At 39.7% G+C, this 20,060-nt stretch overlaps 1 protein-coding gene across 2 annotated transcripts in view; it reads left to right on the forward strand.

The window, feature by feature from the left end:
* Window positions 1–5,483: 5,483 nt before the first annotated feature.
* Window positions 5,484–20,060, forward strand: part of ADAMTS17 (ADAM metallopeptidase with thrombospondin type 1 motif 17) — a 523,726-nt gene continuing 509,149 nt past the window's right edge. The window contains exons 1-2 of one of the 2 annotated variants that reach the window (XM_069098470.1): window positions 5,484–5,689; window positions 6,746–7,140. In XM_069098470.1, coding sequence (XP_068954571.1) covers window positions 5,608–5,689; window positions 6,746–7,140 — 477 coding nt within the window. In that variant the 5' untranslated portion in view covers window positions 5,484–5,607. Of the gene's footprint in view, window positions 5,690–6,745; window positions 7,248–20,060 lie in introns of those variants that run through there. The other variant, XM_069098471.1, reaches the window with a different exon arrangement.

The raw sequence follows: 20,060 nt of genomic DNA on the forward strand, positions 1-20,060 counted from the left end.
CAGTGCAGTCTGGACTTTGGGACCCCGTAAGTGGGAGTGCATGCCTTTTGTCCCTGGGGCGAGAAGCCGCTGATATGCTGGCACAACCAGCCAGCACCACCTGGCAGCTTCAGGTCCTGGCCTGCAGAGTGTATGGGGACCAAGCAACCAGTCTGAGGGGTAATAGCTCTTGCTTTAACCTGCTTGGATCTGGATTGCAGTCTAGGGTGGAGGTCCTGGGGTGTGTGTCCAGCTTGCCAGAGCATGTGGAGACCTCAGAGAGGGCACCCATCTAATACCTCCGAAAGCTGAGAAAACCCCAGAATTTGGGACAAAAGCTCCCCTGTCTGGTGGCAGAGTCCTACTGTGGCAAAAAGCCCAGGGGTCAAGTGACTGAGGGGCGACATCACCAGGCAAAGGAAACAAAGCAGACAGAAGATTCCAACATTAGACTCCTATTTTGGGGACCAAAAGGAGCAAAGCATGGAACAGGAGGAAAACAGTGAAGTCAGAACTCCTGCACCAAAGACTTCAAAGGAAAATATGAGCTGGTTACAGGCCATAGAGGACCTTAAGAAGCAGATAAGAGAAATGGAGGAAAAATTGGGAAAAGAAATGAGAACACTGCAAGAAAATTATGAAATGAGAGTCAACAGCCTGACTGAGGAAAATAACACCTTAAAAAACAGACTAACTCAAATGGCAAAAGAGGCTCAAAAAAGCAATGAGGAGAAGTATGCCTTAAAAAGCCGAATTTGCCAGATGGAAAAAGAATCTCAAAAGCTCAATGAGGAGAATCGTTGCTTCAGAATTAGATTGGAGCAAATGGAAGCTAATGACTTTATGAGAAATCAAGATGCTATTAAATAGATCCAAACAAATGAAAGAATAGAAGGCAAAAGGAAATATCTCATGGGAAAAACCACTGACGTGGAAAATAGATCCAGGAGAGATAATTTAAAAATTATTGGAATACCTGAAAGCCATGATAAAGTAAGAACCTAGAAGTCTTCCTCCAGGAAGTTCTCCAAGAAAACTGACCTGATGTTTTAGGACCAGAAGGCAAAATAGAGGTTGAAAGAATCCACCGATCACCTCCTAAAAAAGATCCCAAAAACTCCTCAAGAAACATATTAATAGCAATAATGAAATAATTCACTAACAAAGATTTCACAGTCATCAGAACTATTTAGAATGCCCCTACCCTGAAATTTTCCTGTTTGTTAAACCCTCTGGATACTGGAAACTAGGACAAGTTGTCTTCACATCTCTCATTCCCTCATCCAATTTATACAATTCAGTAGTGAAATTTTAAGTTCTGGGTTCCCAAACAAAAATTAATTAAGAGATAGTTCTTTGAGAGATAATTTTGTGAGTATATGTGTTATCATTATTTTTTAAAAAGAGATTTGAACACTGTATTTACTTGTTTCACTTTTCTTCTATTTTATTTGGTCAGGGATATAAAATTAGATAGCCAATAATTATACCCGGAAGCCCATGAAGCACACAGCTCATAGCATTTTTCTTCTCTCCTTACACCAAAAGGAAAAGATTTTAACATGACTCATTTGCTTTATTGATCTCAGTCAGCATGGAGACTCCAGATACTTCTTAGAACCATCCAGGGACACTTGCCCTTTGCCCAATGACTTTCATCTTTCACTATTTTCTGCATTCTCCTCAATAAACCTTAAATTCTGCCACTGAGTCTCCCAAACAGTTCCTGCACCTGTGTGGCTTTCTAGAATAAAGATTTAATGCAACTGATCTTGTTACCTCTCCTCCTTCTGCTACTGCCATAGTAACTGGATGCCCAATTTTAGCATCTTTCCCTCCCTTTTTTTTCCTTCTTAGTCCTGTTGCCATACACAGAAGACCACAGTATTTTATTTTTAGCCAAAGGACAAAAAGTATGTACATGAACAAAAAAATATAGTATTTAGAAATGTCTATGAAGGGGGAGCTAGGTGGCACAGTGTATAGAGTGCTATACCTGGAGAGTCAGGATCTTCGACTCTCCTGGTTCAAATCTGGCCTCAGACACTAGCAAAATCACATAATCCTGCTGGCCTCAGTTTCCTCATCTGTACAATGAGCCGAAGAAGGAAATGGCAAACCACTCCAGTATCTCTGCCAAGAAAACCCCAAATAACGACGTGACGCATTAGACACGACCACAATGACTCAGTAACAACAACAATAGAAGCAAGAAACCATGTGTAAATTAGACAGACTACTTCACTTGGAGCAAGAAAGACTTTAGTTTAAGTTCTGCCTCTGACACTAACCACCATGGGCAAGTCATGCAACCTCTGTGAGCTTCAAGCACTCTTGAAGACATTAGGTAAGGGTGCAATTTGTATAGGGGTTCTCTAAAGGATGAAGTCCCAGGTCTTTGAAGGATAAAAGAAAATCTCTTCATTCCAGACTTTGTGGTACTTTCTAGCAAAGTACAAGCAAAGTCTCCCAGGTCCAGTTCAACTTTCTAGCAATCTCCCCCATAGTAAACAGCTTCCGTATGGCCCCTAAACAAGAATGGCTATTTCCATTTCAGGAAACCCATCAATGGACATGGGATTTGTCCATGTGAATAAGTCCAGAGAGTTCCTTCTTCTCAGGGTTAGTCTTAGCCATTCTGGAAGTATCCTTATTACTAGTAGTCATTTGCTACTCTAGATCAGAGCTGTCAAATGCAGTCCACAGGCCCCACACTCCCAAGTGCTGCTCAAATCAGAATAAAATGTAACTGGGAAATATTTAACAAAATAAATTAAAAATACAGTAGAATACAAAGAGCATTGACATGTGGTTTTACTTTTCTGGGGGAGGGGGAAAGGGTATCTGGGTTAAGTAACTTGCCCAGAGTCACACAGCTCATAAGTGTCTGAGATCAGTTTTGAACTCAGGTCTTCCTAACTCCAAGGTCAGTGCTGTATCCACTGCACCACCTAGCTGCCCCTAATATGTGTTTTTCTAAGTCAATATGGTGCAAGGATCCTCATATGACTGAGTTTAACACTACTGTTATCATAGGCTAACTTATTTTCTCTTCAAGGAAGGGCAAGTAAATACAGATAAGTAAAAAAACATGATCCCTCAGAATAGAACATCCCACCACTCATGTGGAGAAGGAGCCCACATCCCTTGTTTCTAGCAACCATAACTACTATCGAACTGCCACCATCGAGTAGATAGGCACAGGAACCCTGGAAGTGATAATAGCACCCTGCGTACCACTAGTCCTACTTCCAGTCCAGTCTTCACAGTCTTCATCTGGGGAGATGAGACAGTCTAGTGCTGAAGAAGTCGAGAAACATACCTGCCTTATGAGAACTAGTGAAGCCAAATCACCACTAACACTGACTTGATTATAATCACCCCTTTGACTTGAATGGAGCCAGCCCAAGACCTAGCCCCCAAAGCGATCTTCCTAAAGCAGAAGAAGTGTGAGGGGTGGCTAGGTGGTGCAGTGAATAGAGCATCGGCCCTGGAGTCAGAAGGACCTGAGTTCAAATGTGACCTCAGACACCTGACACTAGCCATGTGACCTTGGGCAAGTCACTTAACCCCAATTGCCCTGCCCTCCCCCCTCCAAAAAAAAAGCCTAAAACAGAAGTGTGACCATATCATGGGCGAATATGCAATTGAGGGCACACACATGCACAACTATTGACATATCACTTCCAGGAGAAATATAAAACAATGTGTTTGACAAAGACCTTCATAACCAACTGTCCCTACCTTTCCAGTCTTCTGATGCATTACCCACCCCTTAATATTCTATGATCAAGTAATATTGACTTCCTGATGTTTTTGTGAAAAAGAAACTCCATCTCCTGACTCTAGTCATTTTCACTGGTTGTCCCTCATGTCTGGAAGACTTTCCCTCTGCCTTTAAGTCCTAGCTAAAACCCCACCTTTTACAGGAAGTCCATTTCTGAGACCCTTTCATTTTAGTACCTTTCCTCCATTGATTATTTCCACTTTATTCTATGTATATACATGCCTTTTGGAGGGCAATTGAGGTTAAATAACTTGCCCAAGGTTACACAGCTAGTTTTTTTGTGTGGGTGTTGTGTCTGAACTCAGGTCCTCCTGACTCCGGTCTGGCGCTTTACTCACTGCACCACCTAGCCGCCCTACTTTTTCCTTTCTTTATATCCTAGTGCTTACCTTAGTGCCTGGCATATAGTTGGTGCCTAATAAATGTTTATTGATTGAGTCTGAACCCAAGAATCTTGGGAATGGAAGCACTCCCAGTCAAGTGTCAGCAGCAATCACCCTGGGAAGCAACCCCCATGGCGATGTGGCTTTGCAACTGCTTCTACCGGTGCTACAGCCACTTAAAAAAGACTCATAAAAGTGTATTTGTCACCAAAGATCTTGGCATTGTCAAATGGTTTAACATCAAAAACTGATGTAATTTTATCAGTGGCAATGAACCTAAAAAAGAAGCATCACCATCTGTTTTGCCTCTGTACTCTAAAGACCATGGGAACTTCCATCTGATTCGCAGCTGAAACCTTCCATCTGAGTCCTCTTCTCTATTGAAATGTGAGCTCCTTGAGAGCAAGGGCTGTCTTGTTTTTTTTATTTGTATCTTTAGAGCTCAACACAATGCTTTTGCACACAATAAGTTCTAAAGCTCCATTCACTCTGATAATTCTGACAAGCTCTTTTCCAGCTATCTTTTGTTCATTGCAAGAAAATAAACGATAAAAAAAATAGGTTTGTAGTACATAGTGTCTCCCTTCTTCCCCCCTCCCTGGGAAAACTATCCTAGAATTCCGTGGTGGCTTTTACTTATGCATCAGTTTAATGCAGTTTTTCTGGGACACATTGTCAAGGTAGGTGGTGGAATCCTCCCTGGAGATCTAATAGCATAAATAGTGGGAAATGTTCTAAATCGGAGAGTTACGTGATTTTGTGTCTCGGAACTATGCACAACAGTTTTAAAAATGGTGGATATATGTGCCACTAATTCATAAACTATTTCTTTTCAGTTTTGTCATCTGTAAAATGGGGTTAATATTTATTTCACAGGGTTGCTTCAAGGATAAAGTGAGATCATAAGTGTGAAATGTTTAAAAATACTTTAAGAATGTAAACTATTTATTATCTTACAGTGGAGTTGTGAGGGGTGATTTTTGTTCAGTTTTGCTTTGAAGGAAGGGAATAAACAAGACAGGAGAAAAGCGCATGATCCCCGTGATACTGATTTCCATAAATGACTAGATAACAACTGATCCTCTCCCGTGTCCGGTTCTCCTCCAGGTAGAGTATACTCTCGTCCGCCACCTGGCGCCAGGTTGCCAGTCACTACACAAAAACCACGTGTAAAAAAACTGCTTACAACCTAACATATGACCCTGCTTTTTATCTCCGCCGACCAATAGTAAAGCAGGAGGCGGAGACGAGAAATGCCAACTTCCAATCGCTGCCCGCTGTTGCCCGGGGAGGCGGGGTTTGGGATTTACCACGTTGGGTTTGTCCGCAGCGCTAATTAATTTTTCCGAAGGCTGGAGGGCTTCACTCCAGCTTGGGATCTGCCGCTGCGGCTGCCACCACCGCTACCTCCTCCTGCTGCAAGAGACAAGTTCGGTGGGGCTTCTCCACTGAAATACAATGTTTGACGGCTCCCTCCTACCTCCTCTTTCATTTCCTTTGCTGCTGCTGCTGTTGTTTGGGGGATTGGACACAAGCGCAGGTAGCTCTTTCTTTCCTTCCCTACCTTTGCCCCTTTCTGTCCACTGCCACTTCCCCTCCAGGGCGCCCTCCCCACCCCCTGAAGCTTGGCCGGTGTAGCATCACTTCCAAACTCTCCCTCAATCCCTTCCACATCAGGCTCTGTCTCCAACTTTAGCGGCAGCAACAGCAGCAGCATCACGCAAACAGGGGTCACCGCAGCAGTCCCTGGTTTCGGTCCTGTTCCTAAGGGCTGGGACGCGAATTGCTCCCTGTCAGTGACAGGGATGGCGGGACTGAAGGGAGGCTGCCGGGCTGAAGTGTGAGGCCGAGGCTTTTCTCAGCAATCCCCGTGTTCCGGTCTGTTGTACCAACTCCATGCGCAAAGTGGCTAGATACTCTTAGGCTGTTCCACTCCTGCTTTAATTTGTACAGAAGTTGCTTGGTGCTCCTCTGCTTTTCCCTCCGTTCCGAGAAACTCGGTTAACTTTCGCGAAGTGCAACGTGTGTGGTTTATTGCAAAAACCCATTTTGGGTGGGGGTGAGGGAGAGGGACGGTGGTGAGTGAGACACTCATTCAGAAGTATATTTAGGCATCAATGCGGAAAGGAAATATAAATCATCTCCCTGTTTGGCTCCATTGTCTTCACTGCTTGTTCAGAATTTCCAGTGTGTTGAGTCTGGAGCTTGAAACCTGAGCACTCAGTGGAAAGGGGCTGCAGGGCCCGGGCTCAGTGTGCTGGGAGGGCGAATGCAGCAGAGAGGGTGACCCGAAGAACAGGGATGGGGTGGAAGGGAAGGAGGGGGCTTCCAGGCTGAAGCAGCCAGGTCAGAAGCTGTGTCCAGATCCTCTCCACCACACCGCCTAGCTTGCTTTCCGTTAGGCAGCTGCAAGGGGGTGGGGGGTGGGGGGAGAAGAGGTGGAGTTGGCCTCACTGGACGATCAGAGAATGGCCTCGGAATGGAATTATTCCCGGGACGGGGCTCTAGCCCCTATTACTTGGCCAGTTATCCTCGAGGAGCGGGGTGCATGGGACCAGTGCCACTAATTTGGTGTTTTCTCTTCCATTCTTTGCAGCAGTTGGAGGAGTCACCGCTGCTGAGCTGGAAGTGGTGCTCCCTCAGCGGGTGCGTCCGGAGGACATCCACCTGCTGCCACTGCCAACCCGGGAGGTGGGGGCCAGTGGCCAAGGCTCATCGCGGCAGCGGCGGCGGCTGCAGCCCCACTCAGCTGCCTCTGCAGAGCAGTCGTCCGGCTTGGGGAAGCGTGGCTTTCTCTTACACTTGCCGGCCTTCGGGCGGGACCTCTACTTGCAGCTGAGGCGGGACCTGCGCTTCCTTTCCCGGAGCTTCGTGGTCGAAGAGCACGGGGCATCTGGGAGTCGGATCCCAGAGGCCAAGCTCTGCTTTTACACGGGTCACGTATTGGGTTATAACGACTCCTTTGCTTCAGTCAGCACCTGCGGTGGATTGGTACTAACGCTTTTCTTCCTCTGAAGCTTCTCCCTTAGGGTAGCATCACACGTGTGTGGCTGAGAATGTGAACCTGTGGGTGCCTATCTCTGTGTGGGTGTGCTCAGGTGTGTGTACTTGTGTGTGTGTCCTCCTGCATTCTGTGGTATGTATTAAGGATATGTATGTGTGTATGTATAACTGCATGTGCAGTTAGGATTGTTGGACTTTGATAAGCAAATCAAAGCTATCCGAGCCTTCCTGTCCTCATGGAGGGGAAGTGTCCAAGATCCTTTCAAATCAGTTATTAGATACAAGAGGGAAAAAAAAAAGGAAGTGGTAGGTATTGGGTCTTACAATCAAATTTATTCAAGTGAGAGTTGAAGCCTTTAGAGGGATGTTTATTTGTGTGCAGGTGACACCTGAAGGTTACATGTTATTGATGGGAATTATTAAAGTTGATAAAGCATAAGATTTACCTATAAAGAAAGGTAGCTTCGGAAAAGTAATGTCTGATGATAGATATTGTTATTGAATTGTCTTACCGAGAATAATCACTTCCATTCACATACACAAGGGGAAGTTTATCTCTTTTGTCTATTTCTTTTCATGCTTTCACCTGGAGAGTTAATTAGGGTGCACTTCTGAGTGAGGGAGGTAGCTTTGAATGTCAGCCAGAGCTTCCTTCCAAGAGTCAACATTTTACACATAAGTGATTAATAATTTTTTAATTGAACCTACAGGGGGACAGGTGCATCTCCTTTGCCTAGTAAGAAACGTTTGTTGACTTAAAGGAATTGTAGTGCCTTTTCCATGCCTAGGGTTATTGGTGTATTTGGGTCACCTGGCTCATAATATTCTGAAGAAGAGCCCACATCATCGTTAGCACTTTTCAGTTGCCATCTCCTCCTTTCTGTGGGCCTTTGTTCCTACACTTCACAGCCAGATCCAGCTAATTACTTACTCAACATTTATTATAAGGCACTTGTTTTGTGCATAGTAGGTAGGTATAGGTTTAAGGCAGTGAAACTTTCCTCAAATCCTAAAAATCTCAGGGCTTTGGGAAGTTTAATCCTTTGATTCTACTGACTTCTGTGGCTAGTTAATGGACCCCACACAGATTCTTAGACAGCAGCATCTGCAGGACAGTTTTGCCTGGTATCTGGTGTCAGACCATTGACTGTTCATATTGTTGCCTTGTATTCATTCATGGGCTCCCTGTGATGTTTATGATCTGAGTCAGTAGGTAGTTTATTGTATCCCTTTGTGTCTCTCTCACTGTGTTAGTTCACACAAAGAACTGGGTTTTTTTTGTTGTTGTTCTGTGTGGTTTTTATTCCTGTGCTCTTGTCCTCTATGTGTTTATCTGGTAACTTTTCTCCACCAAATAATCTGTGGTCAGCTCCCTTTGAATATTGCTGAAAATCTATCTAGATTTAAGGGAAGTAATCTTCCCAGGGATTGAAAAATGTGAATAGTTATGTTCTTTTTTCTCTCAGCAGTAATGATAACGCTTGGGATAGGGTTGTGGCAGGGGAGGGGAGGAGCTTGGTGGAGAGAATGTCCCTGGAGTCTGGAATTCAGGAGTTTCCTAGTCAGTCATGTTTTGAGCCTAGGGCAGGATATGATCTTGTAGGCGAGAAGACTTGGCATTGCTATTCTGCTTAGTTGAATCATTCATGGACTAGAATTTGGCCTGGGAACTGGGCACTGGAAATAAGTAATTGAAAGAGTGCTTAATCAGGGTGTAAGTATCACCAGGAAAGTGGATTTATAATAGCAGAGGGGAGCAAAGCAGGAAATGCATAGGTAGGTGGGGAATACATAAAGAAAAAAAAAAGAAGGGATAGATTAATGGGCATAGCAAATCATAGGACAAATGAAAAAGCACAACTCATCTCAATGACATGAATTGAGAATTTGCTGTGTATATAGAGGAAATGTTAATGTTTAAAGGTCTGAATTGCCCTCCCCTCCTCATCTGAAGCAGCCCAAATGCTTTTATGTCAATTTAGTAAGTGGGTGTAAAGATTAGTGTTTATATTTTTGAGTTTAGTATATATTATGTAGAACTATAGTTCTACACTGAGAAAATATAGACAGTGGTCTTTAAAAATAATTGCACAGAGAGTAAGCTCCTTTCTCCATTATAGAACAAAATTGAAGGGAAAATCATTTAATTCGTAGTCAAAGTTCTTTTCAGAAAGATTGCTCTTTTCTTTGGTACCATGTGGGGGCGCTGTGCCTTAGATAAAGGATTATATCCAAAATAATTGAATTGGATAAATTACTGATTGACAGTGAAAATAGCCTGTAAATCACAGACAGTCATGCACTTTTCCTACTTAGCATGCCTTGTTAAACTTCAGAGATCTTAAAAACTTCTAAAAAAATAGATAAATGAAGGAAGAAAAAACATGGGGAGTCCAGTAATTTGGAAATGAGCTGTATTTTGTTACTTGAGATATAGGCATAAATGTAACTGAAAACACACTTGAAAAGAATAGAAAAAAAATTAACCTAATAATAAATAAATATAGTAATCTGTAGCACAATTTTTTACATGAGTTCAAAGGCCCTTTGATGTTGAAATTAATTGTAATTACATTTTAATCAGTATTTGTACTGATGAAAAGTACACAGGAAGGCAGAAAAAGGATTGAAATAGTACTGTTATTGGATTAGGCTAAACCAAAGGGAGTGTATGAAAAGAGTTATACAGTTACTTTCTTTAGTAAACTGGTCATTTTGAACAATGTTAGGTGAGCATAGTCTGGATTTTAAAATACCTTCCCTAAATGCAATAATGAAGTACAGCAACATTATAAATCTAGTAAATCCAACAGTAGCTATCATTAAGAGCAAGAAAGAGGAGGAGAGAGGATAGAGAAGAGCCTAGCTTTGTGTAAAATCTCGGCTTCCATCTCAAGGGAAACCGGGTTCTTTTTTTTTTTTAATGGAAATGAGTTTGTCTCCAGATAGTGTTATTAACTGAGATTGGAGATAGACCGAAGGTGCATCAGTGTTCTAGAGGATTAGAGATAAATAGTTTGCCTCAACAGCTCTTGCTTGACTACCTTCCCTATCGCTTCTCCTGCCATCCTTCAGTTGACATGCTTTTGATAATAGAGCTGATGTGTTGAGTGATGTAGGGAGTATTTACAATAGTGACTCATTTTGAAATGCCTTTGTGAATTGGCTTCTGGTTTCTTTGTTCTTTACCTATTTGTATTCCATTAAATTTTCTCACAACCAAGAAAGGTAGAAGAATCCTTGATACATTCACTCCTAATATCTGGAAGCTCTGAAAAAAGTTTCTGCAACAATATAATTTTAAATCATTCAAGTTTAATACCACTTCTTCCTGTGTGTGTAATAAATAATTGAGGATGGGAAACCTTCGTAAAGACTGAAAAAATTAAAATGGGAAGCTTCCTTTCATGTAATGGAGCAAGGTGAGAGGTTAAATTTTAAGGAATAAATGAAAAGTATTTTGCCCTGTACATCAACCTTTTTAATTAACACAGTAAGAGGACCTTTTTTCCCCTTTCCTGTCTAATCACACAAAGGGAAATAAGCACAGTTTCAGAAGACTCCTTTCAGTTCTATTTAGGACATTGTGTGGTGACCATTTTTGTTTGGATAAATGTTGGCCAGCTTTGGAAAGATTATACAAATGAGACAGCATAATAATACATTCCATTCTGCTCTGCTGAAACCACTTTTTGAGACAGTGGTTAGGGAACTGGACAAGTACTTCCAGAACCACAGAATTCCATAAAGGCCCAAAATCACATTCTCTTCCTGTCAAACTCGAGGAGACATCACTTTAAAAAATATTTGCACTGAGAGGCAATGTGGTATACCAGAAAGAGAGAAGAACTTAGAATCAGAAAGAGCTAAGTTTAAGTGTCACCTGTGATATATCCTGTCTGTTGGGCAAGTCCCTTAATTTCTCAGTTTTCTGGGCCAGTTATGTCAAACTCAGAAGCAGGGCTACTAAATCTTATATAAGGATCCTCATGGGCCAAATATTAACATTAGCTATATTTATTGTATTTTTATTTATTTTGGGAACTCTCAGGAGTGTTGCAGGCCATGCCCAGTCTCGTGTTTGACACATATGCTCTAAGCAACTCTGTAAGACTAAGTTTCAAAGAAGGTGCCAACCTGCACTGGTAGTGTGATCTTCATCTGTGAGTTTCCTGTACCATTAAAATTATAGGCCTGATCCCTATCCTGAATATTTGGGCCATTCTTCTTTGAAGTGAACATTAAATTTGTTTCAATAAAAATTTAAAAGACCATAAAAGAGTATTTTTTATGCAAAAAGAAGATTCTGTGTGAAACTGTGAATCTCTATTTCACACTGGATTGCTTTACGAAGTTATGCTGTATAGAATGCATAATACTTTTAAAAACAGTCTTTATCTGTGCTTCCTTCTGAATATCCTTCTGTTCCCTTCTATGCATTTTTGTTTTTTAAGCAATCGGGGTTAAGTAACTTGCTCAAGGTTACACGGCCAGTTATTTCTGGGTGTGGTGCTGAGTGTCTGAGCCCGGGATTCGATCTCCAGGTCATCCCAACACTGGAGCCAGTGCTCTTACTCGCTGAGCCACCTGGCCACCCCTACCTTCTATGCATTTTTAAATGTTTCACTGGTCCTCTTTTTTCCTCATCTCTATTGCTACCCACTTCTCCCACTTGCATAACCAGATCCCTTCAGTTAACCAAGGGAAAGAAAGGGAGGCTCTCTATCAAACAAGCACAGTAGATGAGCAAAATAAATTTATACAATATTGTATGTCTGTACCCCATGTTCATCACCTCTCTGAAAAAAGTGAATAACATGTCACCATAGGTCTTTCGCAAACATGATTTGCCATTGTGTTGATCAGAATTCTTAAGTGTTTCAAAGCTGTTTTTCTCTACATTTTATGTTGTCCCTGCATATATTGTTCTGGTTCTGCTCATTTGTACTACCAAGAATTATCTGAAATTATCTCTTGTATTACTTCTTATGGTGGAATAATATTTTACTATATACATATACTCCAATTTGTTCAATCATTTCTCTCTTAGATTATAGTTCTTTTTTTCTCTCCTCACCCTTTTAATTGTGGTTTGTGACTTTCCTAACTGGTATTGTCTTCCCTCTTAACCTGTTTTGCCATCCCTGTTTGTTTCCCTGTTGAGTTTTTTGATATATTTCTACATCAAACCGTGTGTGTGTGTGTGTGTGTGTGTGTGTGTGTGTTCAACCATCTTTTATCCATTTCAGTTAAGAATGAGATTCATTTGGTACCCACCTTCCACCCCTTTATCCATATTTGTATTCTGTTATAATTCTCTATATTATGAAAGATAACATGTTCCTCTCCTCTATATAGTATATTTCTCCTTTTACCCTTGTTTCTCTTCCCCTTTTAGGACCACAGAAGAGAGACAATCTACTCTCCAGGTCCTGTGTCTTTCCTATTTAACTCCTCAAGTACCTTTTGAAGATATTCAGGTTTTGAAGGGACGCTTGTTTCTTCTTTCCCTGTTAGATTAGATGTTAGGGCTATAACACCATAGAGCTTCTAATGACTCACATAAATTCACCTTTGTAAATTTCCCTGGATTATTGCATTGGTATTTCAAAATTCTTATTCAGTTCTGGTATTTTTATCATAAATGCATGAAAGCCCTTTATTCCATTAAAAATCCAATACATCTCCCCCCACTTTACCCTGCACCCCCCCCACAGGATTATATTCTACTTTCCAAGGTAAGTTATTCTTGATGGTAAACCACATGTTTTGCTTTTTTTGAATATCGATTTCCAAGATCTCCTCTCATTTATGATGGAAGCTGCCAGATCTTATGTGATCCTGACTGTAGTGTCTTGTTATTACTGTTAGACACCTAGGTGGAGTAGTTGTTAAGACTGCTTGAGGAATAAGAAAGACCTGAGTGCAAATTATATCTCTTACGCTTATTATTTGTATGACGTAGGGAGAGTCGTGTGACTTTTCTCAGTTTCAATTTAATCAACTATAAAATGGGGATAATAAAAGCATATACGTACAGAGTATAAGAATCAAATGAAATAATATATGTAAAACACTTTGCAAACTGAAAAGTGCTATGTAAATGCTAACTTAAATGGCTTTTTTTTTCTTTGATATGGGAGCTCTAGATTTTGACAGTAACATTCCTGGGACTTTTCCTTTTGGGGCTTTTTTTTTTTGTGGATCAGTGGTGTGATCAGTGATCAATGGATTCATTATATCTTTACTTTGCCCTCTTCTAACAGAACTTTGTGTTTATGATTTCTTGAAAACTAGTATCTAGATTTTTGCTTTATCATGGCTTTCAGGTATTTTAATAATTCTTGAGTTACCTCTCTTTGAACAATTTTCCAGGTTAGTTTTTTATATTACATATCTTTCATTTTCTTCTCTGTTTACTTAATCTTTTGCATTTACTCTAATATTCTATGCTGTCTCATGAAATCATTAATTTCTGGCATATTATAGTTTTTAGAGATTCTATTTCTTAGGTAAGGTTTACCACTGTGTCTTCTAAGAAACTTATTTTCCTTCCAATCCTTCCCTTACATGACTTTCTTTATCCTTCCCTTCCTTCTCTTCTTTCCTTTAATTCCCTTCCTTCCTTCCATTCATCTCATGCTTCATTTATTGTAGGCATTCATGTAGTCTTGGTGCATTTTTCCTTTCAATCTCTGCTTGCAGTTTTCATAGGATTAGATTTGCAATAATTTTTGATACTCATGAGTGTTTTCTTTGATTTACTCACATCTTCAGCTTTAGTTCCTGAATTGAAGATTTGTACCAGGGCCAAGTTCTGCAGCCCCCTGATGCACTTTTGGGTGGGGTGTGTGACTAAACTTGGTCTCACCCTTTGTCCCCTGGTTTCTTGAGTTGACCTCTAACTCTTAGAATTAGGTCCCCCCTGGATCTTTGAGGTTCAGAGCACTGGGGTTTCAGGGTCTTTTGTGGCATCTTGGGATAGAGTGTTGGTACCACATAGCCCCTTGGCCTGGCCTGATGCTATGGCACCATGCTGGTCACTCTCTAATACCCTTTCTCAAGGTTTCCATGGTCCCTACCATGGTGATATTCATCTACCATGGAACTTTCTCAGGGGGGTCCTCTATTCTTACTGCCTCTGGAGACAGAGGCTTGCAGGCTGCAGGTATTATTGGCTTTCTCTGATCACATCAGAAAGCTACTTTATGCTGGTGGGCCCCCTTCCTGTTGCTCTCAGGCTTCTGACTGCTCAGTTCTGGAGTTGCAGATGTCACTTTGGTTTCTCATTAGGTTTCTTGATGTTTATTCACTTCAGTACAAAGTTTGGGGTTTTGGTGGACTATGTGGGGAACTAGGCAGCCTACCTTCATTTAGGCAACCATCTTGGGAGGAACTGTCCATTAACTTTGAGCTGATAACTTTAGTAAGCCAAACTCCAGACTACTAATAATACCATCTTTTATTATAGGGAATATAAAAATATGTTGAAACTCTTATTTTAAGTTTCTCATTGCTATTTGCTTGATCTAGTGCTTAACCCTCTGAATTCAAGGGTTAGAAATGATCCTTTTTTTTTTTGTTTCACTTGGGGTTGGAAGAAGAGGTAGATGAAGACTGAACAATTGAAGGGAATTCACACATATGTTTACACTCGATTTCACCTCCAGGTGGTGGTCTCTATTTCAAAAGAAGGAAGAAATATTTCTGGTACCACAGCAAATGTGGTCATTTTAAATTCTTTGAATTAAGGGTCCCTTCAAGATGTGAAATTTTGAAAATGGTGCATTCAGTCTTATGAATGAAGGAATCTTATTCTTTTAGAAAGAAAGCAGGTTATGCAGGAAAGTGAAGGGAGAAAGGGGACTTAGATTAGGAGTTGATAAAATTGTCAAGCTAAGGTTTTACTGGGTCACCTATTGTTTAATGAATCATTATAGTAGAGTGAACTATTTGTCATAATACTTTATGATTCTTTAAAAAAGAGATTTGCCTTTAGAACTTTATAATATGAAAATGTTTATAAAATTTTAGTGTATGAGAAAATTGAGCTGAGTGAAACTTAACATTAAAAATCTAATATTGTGAAGGGGGGGGCGGGGAAGAGGACAGAAAAATCCAATACATGATAGTTGTATCTAAGCAGTTGCCAAAGTTCTTATCAATGTATCCCTTGGCTATTACAATCTTCTAAATGATCTTCTGGTCCCTAATATTTTCTCCTTGGGCCAATCCATCCTACCTATGGTGGTCCACATAATGTGGCTGCCCTGCTCAGAAATCAACAATGTCTCTTCACTGTCTTCTGCTTAGCTTAGCATTCAAGGTCTTTCACAAAATAGTTTCCTCTTAATTTTTTAACTTTATGCTTCCCACTCTTTAACACAAATGCCAAAAGCCATCTAAACTGGTGAAATGATTATTTCTCTTTGTCTGCACACTATCTGTTCACTAATCAGACTAATCAGACTAATCTGCCATTTTTTGGCACCAAATTATATTGTTCACTTTTATTGAGTTTCCTGTCCACTAAGGTCCATTAGCCTTTTTTCCACCCACATGAACTACTCTTGAGCCCCATCTCCTTCATTGTTTACCTGTACATAAAATGGCATTTTGGATTCAGCAAGGAATTAAATGATGGATTAAAAAATTTACTACAGGTATTGTGATTTTAAAATTATTTTCAAAAAATTCTATTTAAGTAAAAGTGTACCCCCGGTTAAGAAAAACTATTTAATATATCTGTAGAGCTAGTATTCTAAAACTAAAGTAATCCTGCAAGAAGAAACACATTATTAAAGTAGATATGTCTATCTGTGGCATACTTAAAATGAATGAAACTCCCAGAAACAAGAGTCAGTAGGAAAGAAATATTCTTGATTGCAGTCTGGATTTTTCTCAAATATAATTTTCTTCTTAAATGCTAAATTCTTATGGAATGAATGAACCTTGATAACTTTATGCACCTGTTATCTTGATTTATTTTTTTGGTCAGAGAAGGGAGGGACTTCAGACCATATTGGTGTGGGGGAACTCCTGATTTGGAAATTCCTTCCATCAATGCACATTGGTAGCTCTTCTGTAATTGAGTAGACTTAAGTGGGCGCCTGTCCCACTTAGAGGCTAAGTAAGATTGTGGAAGACCTTAAATACTAGGCTAACAAGTGGACAGTGAAGAGACATTGTTTGTTTCTGAGCAGGACAACCACATTTATGAAATCAGTGTTCTAGGACTGCCATAGATAGGATGGACTGGCCTAAGTAGAAGACAGTAGGGACCAAGAGACTAGTTAGAAGTTTGTAACAGCCAAGGAATAAGGTGTTAAAAGTTTTGTCGACTGCTTGGATGTAGTTATCATTTACTTAGCACTTTAAAGTTGGCAAAGTACTTTATGTATATTATCTCATTTCATTCTCACAACCTTGCAAGGTAGGTGCTGTTATGCCCATTTTACAGATGAGAAACTGAGATAGGCTATGAGGAGGTGGAAGGAATGAGCATTTATATAGCACCTACCATGGGCCAGGCACTGGGCCAAAGGCTTTTTACAAATATTATCTTATTTGATCCTCATAACAACTCTGTGACATAGATGCTATTATTATCTTCATTTTACAATTAAGGAAACTGAGGCAAACAGAGATGAAGTGACTGACCCAGGGTCACATAGCTAGTGTCAGAGGCCAAATTTGAACTCAGGTCTTTCTGACTCAAGGGCAGCTAGGTGGCACAGGAGATAGAGCACTGGGCTTGAAATCAGGAATAATCATCTTCATGGGTTCAAATACAGACTCAGACACTAGCTTTGTGACTCTGGGCAGTTAATTTAACCATTTGCCTCGGTTCCTCATCTGTAAAAATAAGATGGAGAAGAAAATGGCAAATCACTTCAGTGTCTTTGCCAAGAAAACTCCAAAATGGAGTCACAAAGAATCAGACATGACTGAAACCACCAAAAATACCCACATCAAAACTTCTTGACTAAAGCTCTAGAACTAGGAATTCAAAAGGTCTTGAAATTTTGAACCTGCAAAGGCCATTGGGAAAATAGTGGTAACATTGACAAATATAAAAAGTTTGGAAGAGCAGCTAATTTGGGAAGCATGACAATGAGTTTAGTTTTAGAAATTTTGAGTTTGAAGCAATACCATGACAACCAAATGGAAATGTGCAGTAGACAGAATTTGAGATTAGGAGAGACATCAGCTCTATAAATTTAGATTTAAGAGGCCTCTTTGGAGGTTAGGAAATCACTTGGAATCTTTGGAGAGAGCTGAGTAGTTATGGTCCTCGTCAAGCATATGTTTTAAGTTTTTTTATTTTTATTTTCTTTTTTTTTTTAAAGTGGTGAATGCTGTATTGAACCAACTAACCTTTTAGATCTTATCCCCTTTAAGAGAAGCAGCATGCTTTGGTAAGCAAATTGTTTCAAGAAAAAATTAGAATCCGATTGTGGAATAGTTTTTTCTTTGTAAGGTAAACTGTTCACCTAGGGATCAAATCTACGACCTTTGCATTGTTAACATTGTTCCCTAACCAGATATGACTGAGAGCAGACCATGTAGACTAAGAACAGAACTCATCCCTAGTTAAGAAAGTGACTGTCAAAGCTTTTTTTCAAAAGAAAGTCATCAGATCTTGGGGTGCAAATGTTACTGAAACTTTAATGTGAAGCAGACACACGGAACAGTTTTTCAAAGGGTGATGCTCATTGTAATTGTGTAGTTTTGTTTCCTTATAGCTACAGAGAGGATAGCATTGTACAGTTCCAGTAACATGTGAGACAGATTTTGTTACACTGGTCTAAGCTTTTTTTTTTCCTCTTAAAAATGCAAAAAAGTTGGCCTAATGTTAGGTGGTGATGAAACTAAATTTTTACTTACATATTTTTGGCATTAGAGCAAACAGCTGGCCCTGCTTCAGGAAGATTGGCAATGTTTTTAGTGACAACACCTGATTTACAGCTTTCTTCTGAACTGGTATAGAAACTCCCAAAGTAAGTGCAGGATATGAAGTTTAAAAAGCAAATTAATGCTTAACCTCACAGAAAAAAAAAACTGTTCTGAAGTGGACTGGTTTCCAAAATATTTTATAGAGACATTTCTCTCTTTTTGAATATTTTAATTATTTTTAAAATTACTTTTTTAAAAAGGAAAAAATGCAAGCTATATAAAACAGCTAAGTTGAGCAGTGGATAGGGTGTTAGAATTAGAAAGACATGAGTTCAAATCCTCTCTGAGGTATTTACTAGCTATGTGACCCCAGACAAACTTCTTGTAATCTCTTATAGCCTCACTTCGTGTAAAATGAGACTCAATAGCCTTTGAGGACCCTTCCAGCTCTAAATCTAGAATCTTTATAAATAATCATAGTCAAGTAAAACAAACACATACACACATTGGGAATGTTTGAAAATGTATATCTCAACCTGTCCCTTGCCTCCTCCACATCTTTGTCCCATAATAGGTAACGTACTTTATAATTAGTCTTTTTGAGTAGTGATGGTCATTGTAGAGTTCTTAAATTCTCATTCTTAACAATGTTGAGTTATTATGTGGGGAGAGAGAGAGAATGACCTCCTAGTTCTGTTCATTTCACTCTATCAATTCATATAAATCTTCCCAAATTTTTCCAAATCCATACTTTTCATCATATCGTATGGTACAGTTATACTCTATTACATTCAGAACATAATTACATAATTTTAGCTATCTCCCAATTGATGGATACTCCTTTAATTTCTAATTCCTTGCTACAACAAAAATATTTTTGTACATATGAATCCATTTTATCTTTCTTTGATCTCTGAGCTATATTCTTAGTATTGCTGGGTCAATATTATAACTTTTATTATATTTGCACAGAACAAGCATACGCTATCTCCATTTTGTCTGAGTTTTTTTGTCTATAAAGATTGTTTTGTAGTTATATTTGCATGGTTCCCTTTTGTGTCTTGTTTATGCCTCAAATATTCTGTACTTTCTATAGTTATCTTGAATGGAACTTCTCTTTCTAACTGTTCCTGTTGAATTTTATTGGTGACATGGTAAAGCTAATAATTTAGGTAGTTTATTTTCTGTCTTGATACTTTACTGAAGATGTTGGTTTTATTAATTTTAGTTAATTTGTTTTTTAGCATTTTGAAGTTTGTGATGTGCTTTCATCACAACAACTCTGTGAATTACATAGTACAAGTACTGTCTTCATTTTACAGATGAGGAAATTGAAATGCAGGGAGGTTGTTTATACAATACATATGTGTCAGAGCTGGGATCTGAACACAGTTCTCCTGAACCCAAATGACCACATGTTTTAAGCTTTTCTCCTGCTGCTGAACATTTTGATGTGTCTAGTTGCTGATATAGTAGATTTTCTTTGTAAGTGTGGACAGCTCAATAAATCATATTAGCTATGGGAATAGAATTATAAATTATGACTCTTTCCTGAATGGACCATAAAAACATGTGGTCCCCTACAACAAATAAAATTCCCATATGTTGATTCATTACCTGTATATTCCAGTTAGGGATTATGTCTATGGATGTAATATTCTGCCTGAGCTGTGACTTAGATAGAGGTTGGTAGCAAGTACAGATAATGGGGATGAGGAACCATAATCCAGGAGTCATAGCATGAAGTAAAGACATAGGCAAAAAAGAGTTGTCAGGGCAGCAGTGGGCTTTCAAGCTGGCCAAGAAAATAGAAATCGAGAATTCAAAGATGCTGAAGAACACAGCAAGGCATGAGATTGAAAGTTTATACAGTTAGCAAGCAAACTTTCATGAGTTGAAGTAGCAGCTTGTCAAAGTGGGAAGAAAGCAGTCAGCAGCCAGGCAACATACAGAAATGTATGGAACAGGAGTAAGGGAAACCAGATGGAGGGTGCCCAATACCAGGAGTAAAG

Source organism: Petaurus breviceps, unplaced genomic scaffold (genome assembly GCF_028583685.1).
Source record: "Petaurus breviceps papuanus isolate PSGF00001 unplaced genomic scaffold, PetGlider_PUasm1.0 37, whole genome shotgun sequence".
Classification (NCBI taxonomy): domain Eukaryota; kingdom Metazoa; phylum Chordata; class Mammalia; order Diprotodontia; family Petauridae; genus Petaurus; species Petaurus breviceps.